This window comes from Dermacentor andersoni, chromosome 1 (genome assembly GCF_023375885.2).
Source record: "Dermacentor andersoni chromosome 1, qqDerAnde1_hic_scaffold, whole genome shotgun sequence".
In the NCBI taxonomy this organism is placed as follows: Eukaryota; Metazoa; Arthropoda; class Arachnida; order Ixodida; family Ixodidae; genus Dermacentor; species Dermacentor andersoni.
The window spans coordinates 376429251-376443443 of record NC_092814.1 but is presented as its reverse complement, the minus strand read 5'-3'; the positions used below and the strand labels follow the sequence as shown (position 1 = coordinate 376443443).

Here is a 14193-nt window from a genome sequence, read left to right as displayed (position 1 = left end):
GAATGGAGTGGAGCCGACTGCGCTTGCAACAGTTAACTGCAGCTGCCGTGATTCACCAATCACTCAGTTTACTTAAAAGCATGTGTACAGCATACACTTGACCGTTTTTCACACTCGTGAGCTACTGCACTGCCGTAATGAACTGTGTCACTCACCTTAAGCTGTGCAGGCTACAGCAGTCCTGTTTCTAGAGCCATAGTTGAGGCGGCCCGTAACGATGGCTGCGATTAGGTGACGCCGAATACTCAAATGTTTGCAGGGCTGCACTTCGGCTATGTAACACGAGCTCGCGGGATCACCTTCAGCAGTAGTCACACCCCGTCCCGGTGACTCCTGCAGTAGGTCCGCTCGGCGCTTTCGCTTTGGTAGTCAGCGACATGGTTCCCTGGGCCCTGTTATGCGGCAAACACACTGTGCGCATGTCATAACACCCACGTACACTCAATGAGACCTATGGCAGAGCGTGGATGGCTCACAAACTTCCCACGCCAGTCTCGCGCTTCCCGCAAATCTGCTCTTCACGGTGATGCATGCGCAGGATTGTCGACATTATGCAAAAGGGTGGGAGGCTCTTTGCGCTTGTTTGTGCGCTTCTCGCGCATTCCGTTCATTTCGGGGCTCAGCCGACTACTCCGCGAATGAATCTCGACAGTCGGAATGACAACGTCACCACCACTCTTGAGAATGGGGAATGAGATCCCGTGACGTAGACGCTCCCGTTTTCTCACTAGAGAAAAGCAGCATGGCGATGCATCATAAGTAATGGCGCACGCGAACGTGCGGCCGAAAGCACTCACAAAGTTGGATCACGCAGTAGCCGAATGATTAGCGAATGAGAAAACCATCAGATGCATAGAGCCCCCAACAGTATGTTCGCTACAGCGGCTTGGAACGTTACACAATAAATAGCTGAGCAACATTCAGGGTGCTAGTTTGTCTGATGGCTAAAACGCACCGGTGCGCCCATATTCGTTCTCAATACATCGCACCAGTGCGTACCGGCCGTCTTCAATAAAGCGGAGGCCCCCTGTGGGGTGGGGTTTATTTTTTATTGTTATTTTTTGTTTGAATTTTTTTTTAGCACTCAGGCGCAGCAGACAACTCGGCGGAGCGTCGCTGTGCAATCCCAACAGCCCTTGCGTACGGTGCGCGTTGCAGACGACATGGATCGACGTGTATGGCGAAAGCAAGGAAACTAGTGTACCCGGAATTTTTGGATGCAGTTTTTAATGCCAACGCCTGTTGTGAAGTGGGGGGTCCGTGCGGCCAACGAAGTTTCCATCGATGGTGCCGTGCCAGGTGCCGGGAGGAAGGTATCCTAGCGACGTTTAAGAGAATGCAGATAAAGGAATATATTCAAAAACGGAACATGGTTGAGATTTACAAAACGGCTCCAACTAACAGAGCGCACTATGGTAGCGTGTTAGGGCCGATTTAGGCTCGAGCCACCTATCACCGCAAGCCGCCAGTAATGGCCGAACTGTCGTCATGAGAGGCGGTCGTGAACTTTTGCGTCCGTGCGGCGACCGCACAAATATGGCGCTGGTTCGAAGCGAAGGGGAGCGCCAGGCCTAGGCCCCTAGGCTTGAGCGGCAGTTTGTTTTTTGTGTGGTTTATTGTGATCATTGCAAGAGGTATTCAACCCCTGCAAAGCTATTTCTCGAACGCAACAAGCCGCTGTACCCTTCCTGACCTCTTCAGTACGTGCGATCTCCAAAGGAAACGCTCCCGAAAGGATAAAAAAAGGATAAAAAAAAATGACTCCCCCCCCCCACCCGCGCCCCATCTCCTCACACACATTCCTAAAGCACCGCCAAATCAATCTTGAGACTTGCCAGCTATTCAGCGGTCAAAATTTTGCTAACGCGTTTAGCGATAACCGCGTTTACGTTAACCGCAATTAAGGTCGCCCGTGTAACAGGGGTATTACACTGCTTTTGGATTCTGGTGGTTATTGGCATCTCCTGGGGCGTGAAGGCCAGTTTTCTCATTGATTCGGTGCCCGCGTGATTAACTCGAGATGCGTTCAGTTGTCGCCATCTATTGCAACGGTCACGCGCATCGCTGTTGCTTCGTTAGTTCAACTTTCTTTATTTAGTCTGATCCAGGAAGCAGGAAAGGGATTCAATTCGAAGTAAGCTGGTCTGTAAGCTCGTGGAATGAGTTGCGGCTGGAGACAACGCCAGTTGCGTTGCCAACAATGCCAATTGCATGCTTGGTTGCTTAAGGCGCAATTTCTCTATGGCACCATCTTAATGAAAGCTTTTACTCTATAAATCGCTCGTACGCCCGAAGCTGGAATATGCATGCTCGCTGTGGGATCCCGGTCTTCAGTGTCTCATTCAAACTTTGGAATCGGAGCAGAATCACAGCGCAAAATTCATACTTCACAACTATACTGTCGTCTACCTAGTCTGTCCACCATGAAAGCTACTTTGAGCCTTTTTCTTCTTTCATTGTAAAGGAGACTCTCTTGGTGACTCTTTCACACAATTTATCACCATCGCCATCTTAAATAAGTCCTTCTATCTTAGCCAGAGTACATTTCATCCCGTAGAGATCACCTTCATAAAGTAGGCGTCCCGCTTTCTCGAACAAACTCATATTTTTACTCATTCATTTCTAAGACAAGTAACGATTGCAACCGCCTGTCCACCTCAATTGCCGAAATTACCGACACTGACTTGTTTAAATCTCCTATTGAACTTATTGTTTATTTTCAGTAATCTGCATTTTGCTGCAACATCGTTAACTGTTGTTTCTGTTTTTGTTCTCTGCATTGCCGCGTTTCTGTGTTAATACATTTCTTCTTCATGCATTCCACTGCCTTCTGTAATGCCCACGGGCCCTGAAGGTATTTAAATAACTAAAGAAACAAATAAGTATATAAATATGTAAACGTTTCCTTTTGCTTCATTATTTCCTCGAGTGACGGCTCGCCGCCACGCCGTCATATCCTCAGAACCATATACTTGTGATATAGGTTAGATAAGGTGGAAAATAAAATCATGCGAGACAGCGTCCATGCTCAAATTCTGCAATAGCCTTTAACCCATAAGGAATATGAATGTCACCCGTTACCTTATATCGTTTTTCTATAACTGCACAGCACCTTTCATGCAAAGTTTGCAACTGGAAACATGAGTTGCAAGGAGTTGAGAAATTAAGCGGTCTACTAAGGGAGAGAGCCGAAGCAACAGCCAAACTGGAAGGAAAAACAAAAATTAACTAAATGTAACCTTACTAGCGAAACTGTATATGGATCAAGATCTTTTTATTTAAAAAGGAAGTAGAGAAAACACCGCCATAAGTGGAGAAGGATTCTATGTTTTGAATGACGCTTCTACCGTTATCAGTCTGACCGCTTGACGTCGCCACTTCTCTGCTATGCTTATGTGGGTATTTTTCTCACCTTCCGCGGTGGGCGCAGTACGTCTAGAACAGCAGCGTTGTGCGCTCTACGCCATTGTACGGGACTGGTGACCGCGCATCGTTACGCAACTTCCGAAATAACAATACGAGTCGGTTTTGGCACTTGGTAGAGCAATAAACGAGGGATCCAAAAGAACTGGGATTGTTCCGCAAATATATATTTCTCTGTATTTCTCCAGAGGTAATTAAAGCAAACGCTACTAGAAATCTTTATTTTACACTTTCACTTGTTTACTTGTTTTTGGCAGTGTTCTCCCTGCGCTTCTTTCCGCGCGAGTCCATTTGATGTGGTTCCTTGTTTGTCAAGCAAAGGAGACTTCTATCTCGCAGACGTATACCTGTGAAATACCCCTTATTTCATTTCGCTTTTGCGGGTTTACGAGGATTTATGGTGAACGTGGGAACTATTCACATTTACAATAGTAAACGTACCCCCACCCGCATTTGCACAGAAAAGTTACCTTGGGCTGGGCACCCCCCCCCCCCCCCCCCCCATTCCCCCCGAAAAAAAATCCTGGGTATGTGCGTGCCTCGAATCATATATTGATCATACCAGTTGTTTAGTCGTCTTCACGCTTTTTACGTACATATAGCTTTTTATCAAAAATATGCCAATTTGTGAAGAATCAAAAGGAAGTATCTAGTTTTCACACATTATATGCTCATCATGCCGTGCCACTGGTGTTTGCACAAACAGTGTGTATTCGGACACTAACAACAAGCAGCTGAATTTCTTGCACATTCAGGGTGCTCACATCCCTCAGTATAAAACTGTATACTTTGCTTAACCTAGAAATACGCCTCAGGATTTCTGCAGTTCACACCAATGTCCACGTGACAAAAATGAAGAGTGCCCGAAATTACGTTCATGAGAACAGTGCATAAGCGCGTCCACATTTCATGGCAGCGCGCATGTACGCAAATGACTTTTAAGCTGTTCCCTATATCGCCCTCACCGATTATAAACACCTTCATAGCATAGAAACAACTTCTGAAAAACACACAAGATACGTGAACGAGGCAGAAAGGGCCGGAACCAAAACTCGCCCGCAACGCTTATTCACGGTTCCGTTCAGAGCATATGCATATTGCATAAAACGAACACTTATACGCCTAGCACCACTGTGACACATTGCACGTACACATCACAGTACATCGCGGTCACCAATGCGCATCGCAGCCCGGAAAACAGCTGACACGAAGCAAGACACAAACGGCAAATGAAGCTCGTTGCTACACATAGTATCGTCACTTCTTAAACACAAACCAGCACTGAACAAACACACAAATACAATCTTCGTAGCGATGAAGCGCGCACACACACCTACGAACACCATGCACTGAGGTGGGCGATCGCAATCTTTTCATTTTGGCGCGTGCCGAACATGTGTCATTCTTAGAATGCGGGTGTATGCGATGGCCTTCGCGTTTGTAATGTACACGCAAGAAAACGGCGTAAAACACACAAAATCGGCGGCTTCATTCCTTCCGACCCTTGCGTAAACACAACACACATCCGTCTGTTTCCTTTGGCGATCGCACATACTGAAGAGGTCAGGAAGGGTACAGCGGCTTGCTGCGTTCGACAAATAGCTTTGCAGGTGCTGAATATATGTTGCTATGATCACAATAAACCACACAAAAAACAAATTGCCGCTGCAGCCTAGGGGCCTAGGCCTCGCGCTCTGCTTCGCCTCGAACCAGCGCCATATTTGTGCGGTCGCCGCACGGAGGCAAAAGTTCACGACCGCCCCTCGTGACGTCGGCTCGGCCATTACTGGCGGACCGCCCGCTTGCGGTCCGGCTTGCGGCTTGCGGCGACGGGCGGCTCGAGCATAAATCGGCCCTTAGCATGTCCGAATGTCACACTGTTTCCGAGCGTCCTCCTCCTCTCCCGGCCATCTGGATCCGATTTTTATGTCTGCGTCGTCAATATTAGTGGTTTCCACCAATCCGGCGTCAGGAGACAGATCGCGCCAGGAGATGAATCCCGGCGTCGGGGAAGCGGTGGGGTTGGATGACCGATGACGTCGTAGGTCGGTTGCCCTTTTCCAGCGAAGGGAGCTTTGTCGGAAACGTACGCTGCTCACTTGGCACAAACAGGGAAAGATGTGGAACGTCCGCTGACTCCGATTCCGGCGTGGTCGTGCCAATTTGTGCGGCTGACAGGTGTGAAGAAGCGTAGCCTGGACAGGCCAATTTATGGTGCTTATACAGGTATGAAGAATGGTAGCGTGAAGTGTGACAACTGCATGTCGCCGGGGTGGCAATCCCCCCGCCCCCCCTCTGAACAGCCGCCAGGCACAACACTACATACGTAGCAGGTATCAGTCAGCCTTTCTCGCTATTAAGCTGTAGTCTTAAAGGCGCCATGCATCTGTAAATTTTTGACAAAGTTGACGCACTTTTTGTCGTTTCCTGCAGTACGGAAATGGTTCAGAATAACTGATGGTGCTTTAGATACCAAATATACGCGCGGACATTGCGAGACGTGGTATTGGGGACCCCTGATTAATTTCAACTAACAGGCGTTCTTACTGAGCATCAAAATCTCCGTAGAAGTTTACATTTCTACCTTATCGGAATGAGGCCCCCACGTTCATACTCAGTCGCCAGGGGCGCATTATCGGACCGATCACAATTGTACAGGCAAAGGCGCTTTCAGGATGAACCCTTTTTCTATAATTCTGCTTGCTTTTAATATGCGCCCTCGCCTCTAGCACTGGGGATCAGCGATTTCGTACATAACAAACCCGGTGGCTGCGTCTTAGAAGGGACGACAAAGGAAGGTGTCAACTTGCAGCAGCCATCCGCGAATTCTTATCGCCAAACGATTTGGCAATATCGTTTCACTTATCCCTGTGCAAGTGTGCGCGTGCTCATGATATGCCAAGGTGTCCCAGCTGTTTTATGCGCGTAAGGAGGTAACCAGTCAGTTCTACTCCTTCTGATTACTTCTTCCAGGAGCGCGATATCTGACCCGGATGTAATGGCCCAACGTGTCGATGAGCTCGTCGCAAGCCTCCCCTTGGAAGTGCGCAAGGACGTCGACCCAGCGAGAGTGTCAAAACTCAAGGTCCGAGCCAGAATCTTCACGGAGGGCCTTCTGCGAGACGATCCGTGCGAAGTAGTTAGGGACATGGTCTCCGCTCTCAAGGAAGCGCATCCTAAGGTGCATTACAGGACTGGGGGAACTGCGGACAGGGTGGTGCGCCTCCTGAACTACGTGCTTCCCTCAGAGGTCGCAGACTACGTGCTCTTCACTGTGGCTAAGTCGAATGGTGTAAAAGAAAAAGCGAGAACGTACCTTGAGGGGCGCAAAGTGAAATAGGGAAGGGTTTGCATTAGCGGTTAAACATTTTAACAGAAACTTCGTTAGCACTGCTACACCAGCCTACAGGTACCTCTCAGAAAAGCTGGGCTAGCAGTCGAGCTGAAACCCTGCTTTGTGCTCACATATTATGCCAATATATGTTTACATGCCGCCCATGAACCTAAACAAAAATAAAGCCAAAGTTCATCAATAATTTGCACAAGAAGAACATTCAAGTAACTACATCTGCAACTTAAAAGACGTATGCGAGACTAAAATCACCTGGCGAGAAACATGGGGACCCAAGACTCCAAACACCTTCATTTATCAGTTTAAAGCAGTTATAAAGCAGTTTCGCTTTATTTCCTCGAAAATAAAGCGGTCAAATTTTCGGAGATTAAGCAGTTTCAAGTGTTTCGAGTGACTTCGAATAAGGCGGAGAAATAAAGCCGGCAATTAAACTCGCTACCTGAGCAGCAGAGCGTCATGTATCAATGATTGAGCCACCCCGGCGCGTCTAATCAATAACGAGAACACCTTACCAAAACTAAATTGAGCAAGAGTACATATGTTTACTTGCGAAACCATAGCGCAAACAGTAACAACAAAGACAACACACGAGAAGCCACCTGACCTAAATTCGCAGCTTATTAATGTATTTGTAAGCGCCGTTTCTCAATAAAGTTACTTGGTTACGAATTCCGCACTCGCCTCCCTGATTCCTTTGAAATAAAACAGAAGAAAGCAATGTACTCATTTACAACACCTGAATATATATATATATATATATATATATATATATATATATATATATATATATATATATATATTCTAACTATAGATATATAGCTAACTTTTTAGCTGTATATCTTATGAGCCATAGTGCAATTTACAAATTCTAGCAGTGGACTTCGCAGGGCGGATCCACTTGGAATGAATTCTCAGGACGGCACCAGTTTCGAAATATAAATTCCCGAACTTTGAAGAGAAATGCATTGGCGTTCCAGTTACTTGTGTGCTTCAGTGCATGAAACGACGTTTTGTTAACAAATTAACTGGAACGTCAATGCATTTCTCCGCAAACTTCGGGAACTTATATATCGAAGCTGGTGTCATATTGAAAATTCCTTCCAAGTGGATCCGCCTTGCGAACTCCACAGCTAGAATTTGTAAATTGCAATATGGGCCATAATGTAATTACTTAAACACTGAATTAGTGAATTTTCATTAATTAGTCGATTTTGCATTCAATTTGTTGTGCAAGTATTGCCCGCCGCTTCGACTAGACTAGCTCATGAACTACAGTTGTGATATCTGCCACAGGCAACTTTTAAAGGTTCTTTAAAGTGTTCGCTGAAACACCCTGCATATATAGTCATATCATCAGAAGCCAACAAAGAACGACACCACTGACAGCATATGGGAAATTATCTGCAGTTCTTAATTGAACTTAAAAAATGATAAATAAATGGAAATGAAATTGGATGCAAGAAAGTAGCAGTGCCGCTCCAAAGGCGCAGCATTGACTGCGACAACGAATTAGTAGACAGCTTGTGGGGATGCGTGACTCTCACGCCTCCCCTGAGATCTAGTTTTCCCGCATAGCTCGTCTCCTGCGGGGCGGCTTCGCCCACCGCGTGGCCTGACGGCCGCGGCGGTCGGAGTGGTTGAAGCACAGTGCGAGAGATGGCGCTAGTGTTGCGCTGCGGCGGGGTTACTTAGGCGCGGGAAAGAAAGGCCCTGGGTCTTTCCCGGCGGGTCTGCGAACGGCGTGGACGTCCCGCGCACCGCCGACCCATGCTTCTGCGAGACCGCCTCGCGTGGTCCGCCTTGGAACGCGCCACCGTCCGCGTGACCGTACACGCGAATGACCAGGCGTTGGAATCCAGCATGGGGCGAACATATTCGCTCGCTACGCGGTCGCAGTGAGTCGGACTTCTAGATTTGTCGCGCGCCCATCGGCATGTTTTGGGGATAGCAACTCGGCTAGCAGGCATTGATCTATGAAAGGTGCAATAAATGCCCTTGTGATTGTTTGCACTACTGTGTTGTCGTTCCTTTGTCCCAAGATTACGGAGGAGAACCCCATATCTCCCACAAGCTATACGAAGTAAGGATAGCAGTTTTATCGACCGTATAAATTTGTAAGCATTCGCTTACTAAATAAATTAACGAGCATGGTATCACTGTCAAAACGCTGCAGGGGTCAGGAAGCGCGGAAGCAGCAGCGAAGGAATTGGCCTTCGTGCTACCTCTTGCTTCAACGCCAACTAGGTGGCGAAGCGCCCAAGAAGATATCAGCACGCTGTCCCCATCGCAAATAGCTTGGGGCCCACGCAGCCGCCACCGGAGTAGAGAGGGCCGAGGGGAAAGACCGATAAATGAATAGAGGAAAGAAAAGTACAAAGGAAAGGCGTGGAGGTTAACCAGGACTGAGCCCCGTTGTCTACCCTGCACTGGTGGAAAAGGAAAGGGGAGGAAAAGGATAGACACTGAGTGAATGTGAATAGTTGGAGTCGGCTGAAGTCGTAAACGTAACGGAAACTCTCAGCGCGGCGTCCCAGGTTGTAGCTCGGACCATTTGCTTGATATAAGTGCAGCAGTTGGAACGTTTGTCCTCAGCGAGATACTCGAAGGCTTCGCATGTTTCCGTTGCGGAGGGCTGCCTGAGGAAGTTTCGTACATAAACGGGTACGTACTCGAGGTAATGCTCCTGAACACGGCTCTAGTAGAAGCTTGTAGTCGTGCACTACTTGCATGGGACGGCGCAGAGTCTTAAGAATATTAGTAGAGCGAATGCAAATGTAGTAGTTTTGTTTTTGATCTCCACCGCAGCCACACTAGCCATGATGTCCCGGTTGACAGATCCAAGCCACAAGACTGCCTATTTCATTGAAAGGTCAAAAATAACGCACAGCGCGAATGACAAGGACTGCGGGAGACGACATACACAGCGCTGTGTATGTCGTCTCCCGCAGTCCTTGTCCTTCGCGCTGTACGTTATTTTTGATCATGAATTACCAACTAGCCCAAGCAACCACCCTAATTCATTGAAAGGCCTCGTAGCCAGCTGGTTAAATGCGCAGAAACGGTCGTCTGTGAACTGTGACTGTCATGGGGAGGCATGTGTGGAAGTATATTGGAGAGGCTGGAAGACGCTTAAATGAGGAACTTAAAGGGTTCGTGAATCAACCCTCGAGATTGGCGAAAAATCACAGTCCGCGGACAGCATACATGCTGCTGTTAGCATCTCATCCAAATTTTGCTGTCGTGCGCAATGCGTGGAGCTCGCAATCGTAGCGCGAAGTTGCCTTTTTCTCAAACGCTCTCCATTCAACTGTAGCTTGCTCCTGACTCTCTTCTGGATGCTTTATTTCGTAATACAGCAGCTTTCCATACGCGGCTGTCAATAGGTGACATCAATCAAGAAGAGTGTTTGGATCAGTGCTCTTCTTCCCTACTGTTACTGTGTATACTTATTGAAGAAGTTTATTAAACAGGCTCACGTAAGCGAAAATCTGCTTTCGAATTTCGATAAGAATTACGTACTTCCGGAAGAAGCCGACTATCGTTTGCTCACGCTCGGCTGCGGGTGCGAACTAAACTTCAGCTTATCGGTGTCGTAGCCGTCCGGTCTCGCTAGTTTCGACTAGTTTTCAGACCCCACGCACGCTACTTTTGGCCGCTCCTGGTTGGGCACCTTGCCAGACTTCGTTTTGTATTGAGCTATGGAAAGCGCTTCAAACTGCGCAAGCTGAATGAGGCTATTATCCGTGCAAGACAAAGCCGGTACGCACCACTTAGCATGGCCTGCACAAGCGCACACTCGCGCCTCGTCTGGCGCAAAGCAAACGCTGCGCGCATGCACAACAGTTGCATGTAGCTGCAGTCTCCTACGTATATAGAGTAGACAACGCAGCCGCCACAGGGTGCCGCGACCAGTCCGTTGGCTGTAAAGCCCCTCAGTCTTGGAAAATTGAGGGGCTTTAGCTGGCTTAGCTCATTGCGGATCGCTGAGGACAGCTGCGTTTGGTTTCTCGAAGGCGCCAAAATCGGTAGTTGCGTCTACTTGAACTGCACGCCACGGTGAAGTTCAGTAGGCGGAGCGCTGAGCGTACGCCCCGCTCCGCCGTAGTCTTAGCAGTGCAAGTAATTGAAGATGGAGCGGAAGCACCGCCAACGCTATTGTTTGATTGCCAATAAATCCGCTTCTTCTGAACGAACTGGATAACTTTTGGCGGCAAAGTAGATCAGAAGAAGCCGTTTTTAACTTCAAATACATTTATCGATTTTAGAAACCACACTCTCAAAGTTGAGAATTTACAAGATGGTCATCTTTTTGTTGGCCGTCAAGAGGGCAGCTTCGCGCCTTTGCTTGACGAATGCGTGATTCTGGCGAAACACGAAGGTAAGGTTACCAAGAGACAGAGAAAAACTGTATATTTATGGCGGACGGGGATGGATGGAGTCGTCAGTCCAGGGCCTCAGCGGCATGGTAGTACCTAAGGCTCCGGTAATCAGCTATCGCCCATCCTCCTGTGAAACCAGTGTTCTCCCGGCGGTCCTTGTCCGTACAAGCTCTCGCCTGCTCTCTAACTTGACCTGTATAATCATTATAAATTAATGGATTAATAAAAACAGAATAAATTTGAAAGAAAAAAATATCACCGACAATTACAATGCTCTATAACGCGAAATTTAAGCGCAGCTTTATACGTGTTTTCATTTCGCGATATATTGGCTGGCGTGGACAATCTGTCTCGTGCGGCACGTTGCAAACGGAGCGAGATGTGGCGCGGCTGCCTCGCTAACCATGAGATCGCGAGAGCCAGCGCGTGGGTGACACGTGGGTGCGATTCACAGCAGCCGCCGCCGACAAACCTCCCAGACGACGCGCGCTACTCTGGCGCCATCTCGTAGCCATCGTCGCCGCACTACACTTGTCACGCTTTCGCCATACCCTGCTCCACTTTCTACCTCATGATTCCGCTGCATCCGCCTCTCCGCTTTCCTCCTGGTGTGTTTCAACTCCGTCGCGCTCCGAGTTCGCTTCCATCCTTCGCTGCGCTCGTTCATTTGGTTCACCGAGGCACAACGCCGACGCTCGCCGAACCGTGTCTTACCCACTGGGCTAAACCGGCGAGTCCTCGATAGCTGGCCTGTGCACTGTGCTTCATGGCATCATGCTACTAAGAACAAAATTTCTATTTCCAAGCCCGGCGTGACGAAGCGGTGACGTCAAAATCGCCACGGCTTACTCAGGAGCGTTCCCATTAGATTCTGTGGCAGTCGGGAAAGCTAGCATGACATCACGGATTGAATCGCAGCGGCTTTGTGCTATCCAGAAAGCCTTGGCACGTCTCAACGCACTCGCTTGCCCGCGAGGAGTTCATAACTCAAAGGACTGCTCAGCGGTGTTCAATTCGACATTAATGATTTCGCATTCAAAACTCATAAGCAGTGCTTAAGTGTTCTCGGATTCTTGCAAGGAGAGCGGGACGTTTCCTGCAGGACTGGTGAGTGAATAAATACATGTGATATATGTGTGTGTGTTTCCAAAGAATAAACTTTTAAACTTAGCGCGTAGTGGCAAATATTGTCTTCATCCTGTCCGTATACCCGCCACCATTCTAATGCTTTCCACGAGCATTTCCGCCTCCAGATAAGTAGATTTCCCGCGCTGCGTAGAAAACTGCGCAGGAAGAAAGCTTTCGGCACCCAAGTAGCGAGGCCACAGTTGCGATACCGCCATGGAAAAAGAGCAAAATTAGATTGTGGGCTTTAAAGCTACAAAACAGCACAGTGGATTATGAGGCATCTTGTAGTGGGTTAATTTTGGCGTCGTGAGGTTCTTTAACATGCACCCAATGCACGGTACATGAGCGCTTTCTTTTTTTTTTTTTGCATTTCGCTCCATCAGAATGCGGCCACCACGGCTACGATCGAACCCACGTCCTCGTGCTCAGCAGCGCAGTGTAGATACGGCTGCGCATGTAAAACGAACAACCCCGCCATTAGACAATAAGATGGAGTACCGCTACCGAGGCGGGGCCTGCTAATAACTGCTGGCTGCAGTAATTCAGTTGAGGAGATAAAAGTCAGTGTCGCTATACAGTGTGTCCAGATAGTCCACATACAGAAGATAGTCCAAAGCATATGTCTTTCTTTTCACCCAAGTCAGGCTTTCCTTTCAACATCGAAGGCGGCAGGTCCTTTGCGTGACGAGTCACTCAAGACGTTGTCACGCCGTACGCCATTCTTGCGAATGTGATGAAACTAAAGAGCCCATTCTGTGCCACTGTCCAACCTTCGGCGCTCAATGATATGCTCTACGTAGACTCAGCCGTTCAGACGGCACACCTTCTTAAAAGCAAAGAAAAACGGGGAATATAAATATAGTTGCGCGCGCGCGCACGCGCGCGCGTGTTTGTGTGTGTGTGTGCGTGAGTGAGAGAGAGAGAGAGAGAGAAGGAAGGAAAGACATGGTGAAATCACGCACGGGCGCGGACGGCACCACTAAGAAAAAAGGATTCACACATCCAGTCATCCTCAAGAAACGCATAAGTGCCTTCACAGACTTATCGGCCGACGAGCGATAGGAACGGTGTTCGAGTAGCATGTGCAGGTACACAGATCTATCGCCAAGTATTCGCAATTCATTGCTGAGTGTCTTTGTGGTTTAAATACAGGACTCCGTGGAAACGATTACGTAGACAAAGCTGCCCGAGCGTCACATAAGGAAAACCACAGCATTCCTATTCATGCACTTTCTAGTATTCACAAGGCAAGCAAAGAGCTAATGCGCTTCTTGAAGCCAACTGGACTAGAAGAGCCGCTACATACGCGAGTGAACATTCATCTGCGGTTGCGCGCCCAGTGACTCTCCTTCTCATCTTTTTCCCTTTTCTTGGTTGACATTTCATTCTTTGTTTCTCTTTTTCTCTTCACCTGAGAAGATCATTTCGTTTTGTAGGAATGACGACCGTGATTGCAGATAGACCGCACTATAGCTTCTGTATATTTCCCATGTACGCCAAGATAGCCCTGCGAGGCCACGTGCATTCGTTCTCATAAAGGCTGCGAATGTAGTGCGAAAATCAGGCGTCGATTGTGAGCCGTATGCTTTCTATTATTTGTCCATAACCCGCCGGTGACCAGCATTCTCCAAAATCGAGATAGTTGCGGGTGCTAGCTGGACATCAGAAACGGTACCTTTCGCGGTAACAACCTAAGCGCTGTGTCGTGCGCGAAAGTGTCAACAATTATGAAGACAAAAAAACTGCTTAGTCCGAACCCATAGATAATCAGCATAGAGCAAGGGCCTACCGTATTCAGACGCGTTTTGCTCGTACCTTTTTCTCGCGTAAGATTAATACGATGCTGGAGGGTGTGATAATTACGCGGGGAAAATTTTTCTATTGAAGGTGCGCGGTGTTAAATAGAAAAGC

General features: G+C 48.1%; 1 protein-coding gene across 1 annotated transcript in view; it reads left to right on the top strand.

Annotated features, from left to right (window-relative positions):
- The window catches only part of LOC126518569 (dehydrogenase/reductase SDR family member 9-like), a 36596-nt gene extending 29153 nt beyond the window's left edge, over positions 1-7443 (top strand). The window contains exon 4 of the mRNA XM_050168345.3: positions 6397-7443. Coding sequence (XP_050024302.3) covers positions 6397-6763 — 367 coding nt within the window. The 3' untranslated portion in view covers positions 6764-7443. The remainder of the gene's footprint in view (positions 1-6396) is intronic.
- The last annotated feature ends 6750 nt before the right edge of the window (positions 7444-14193 follow it).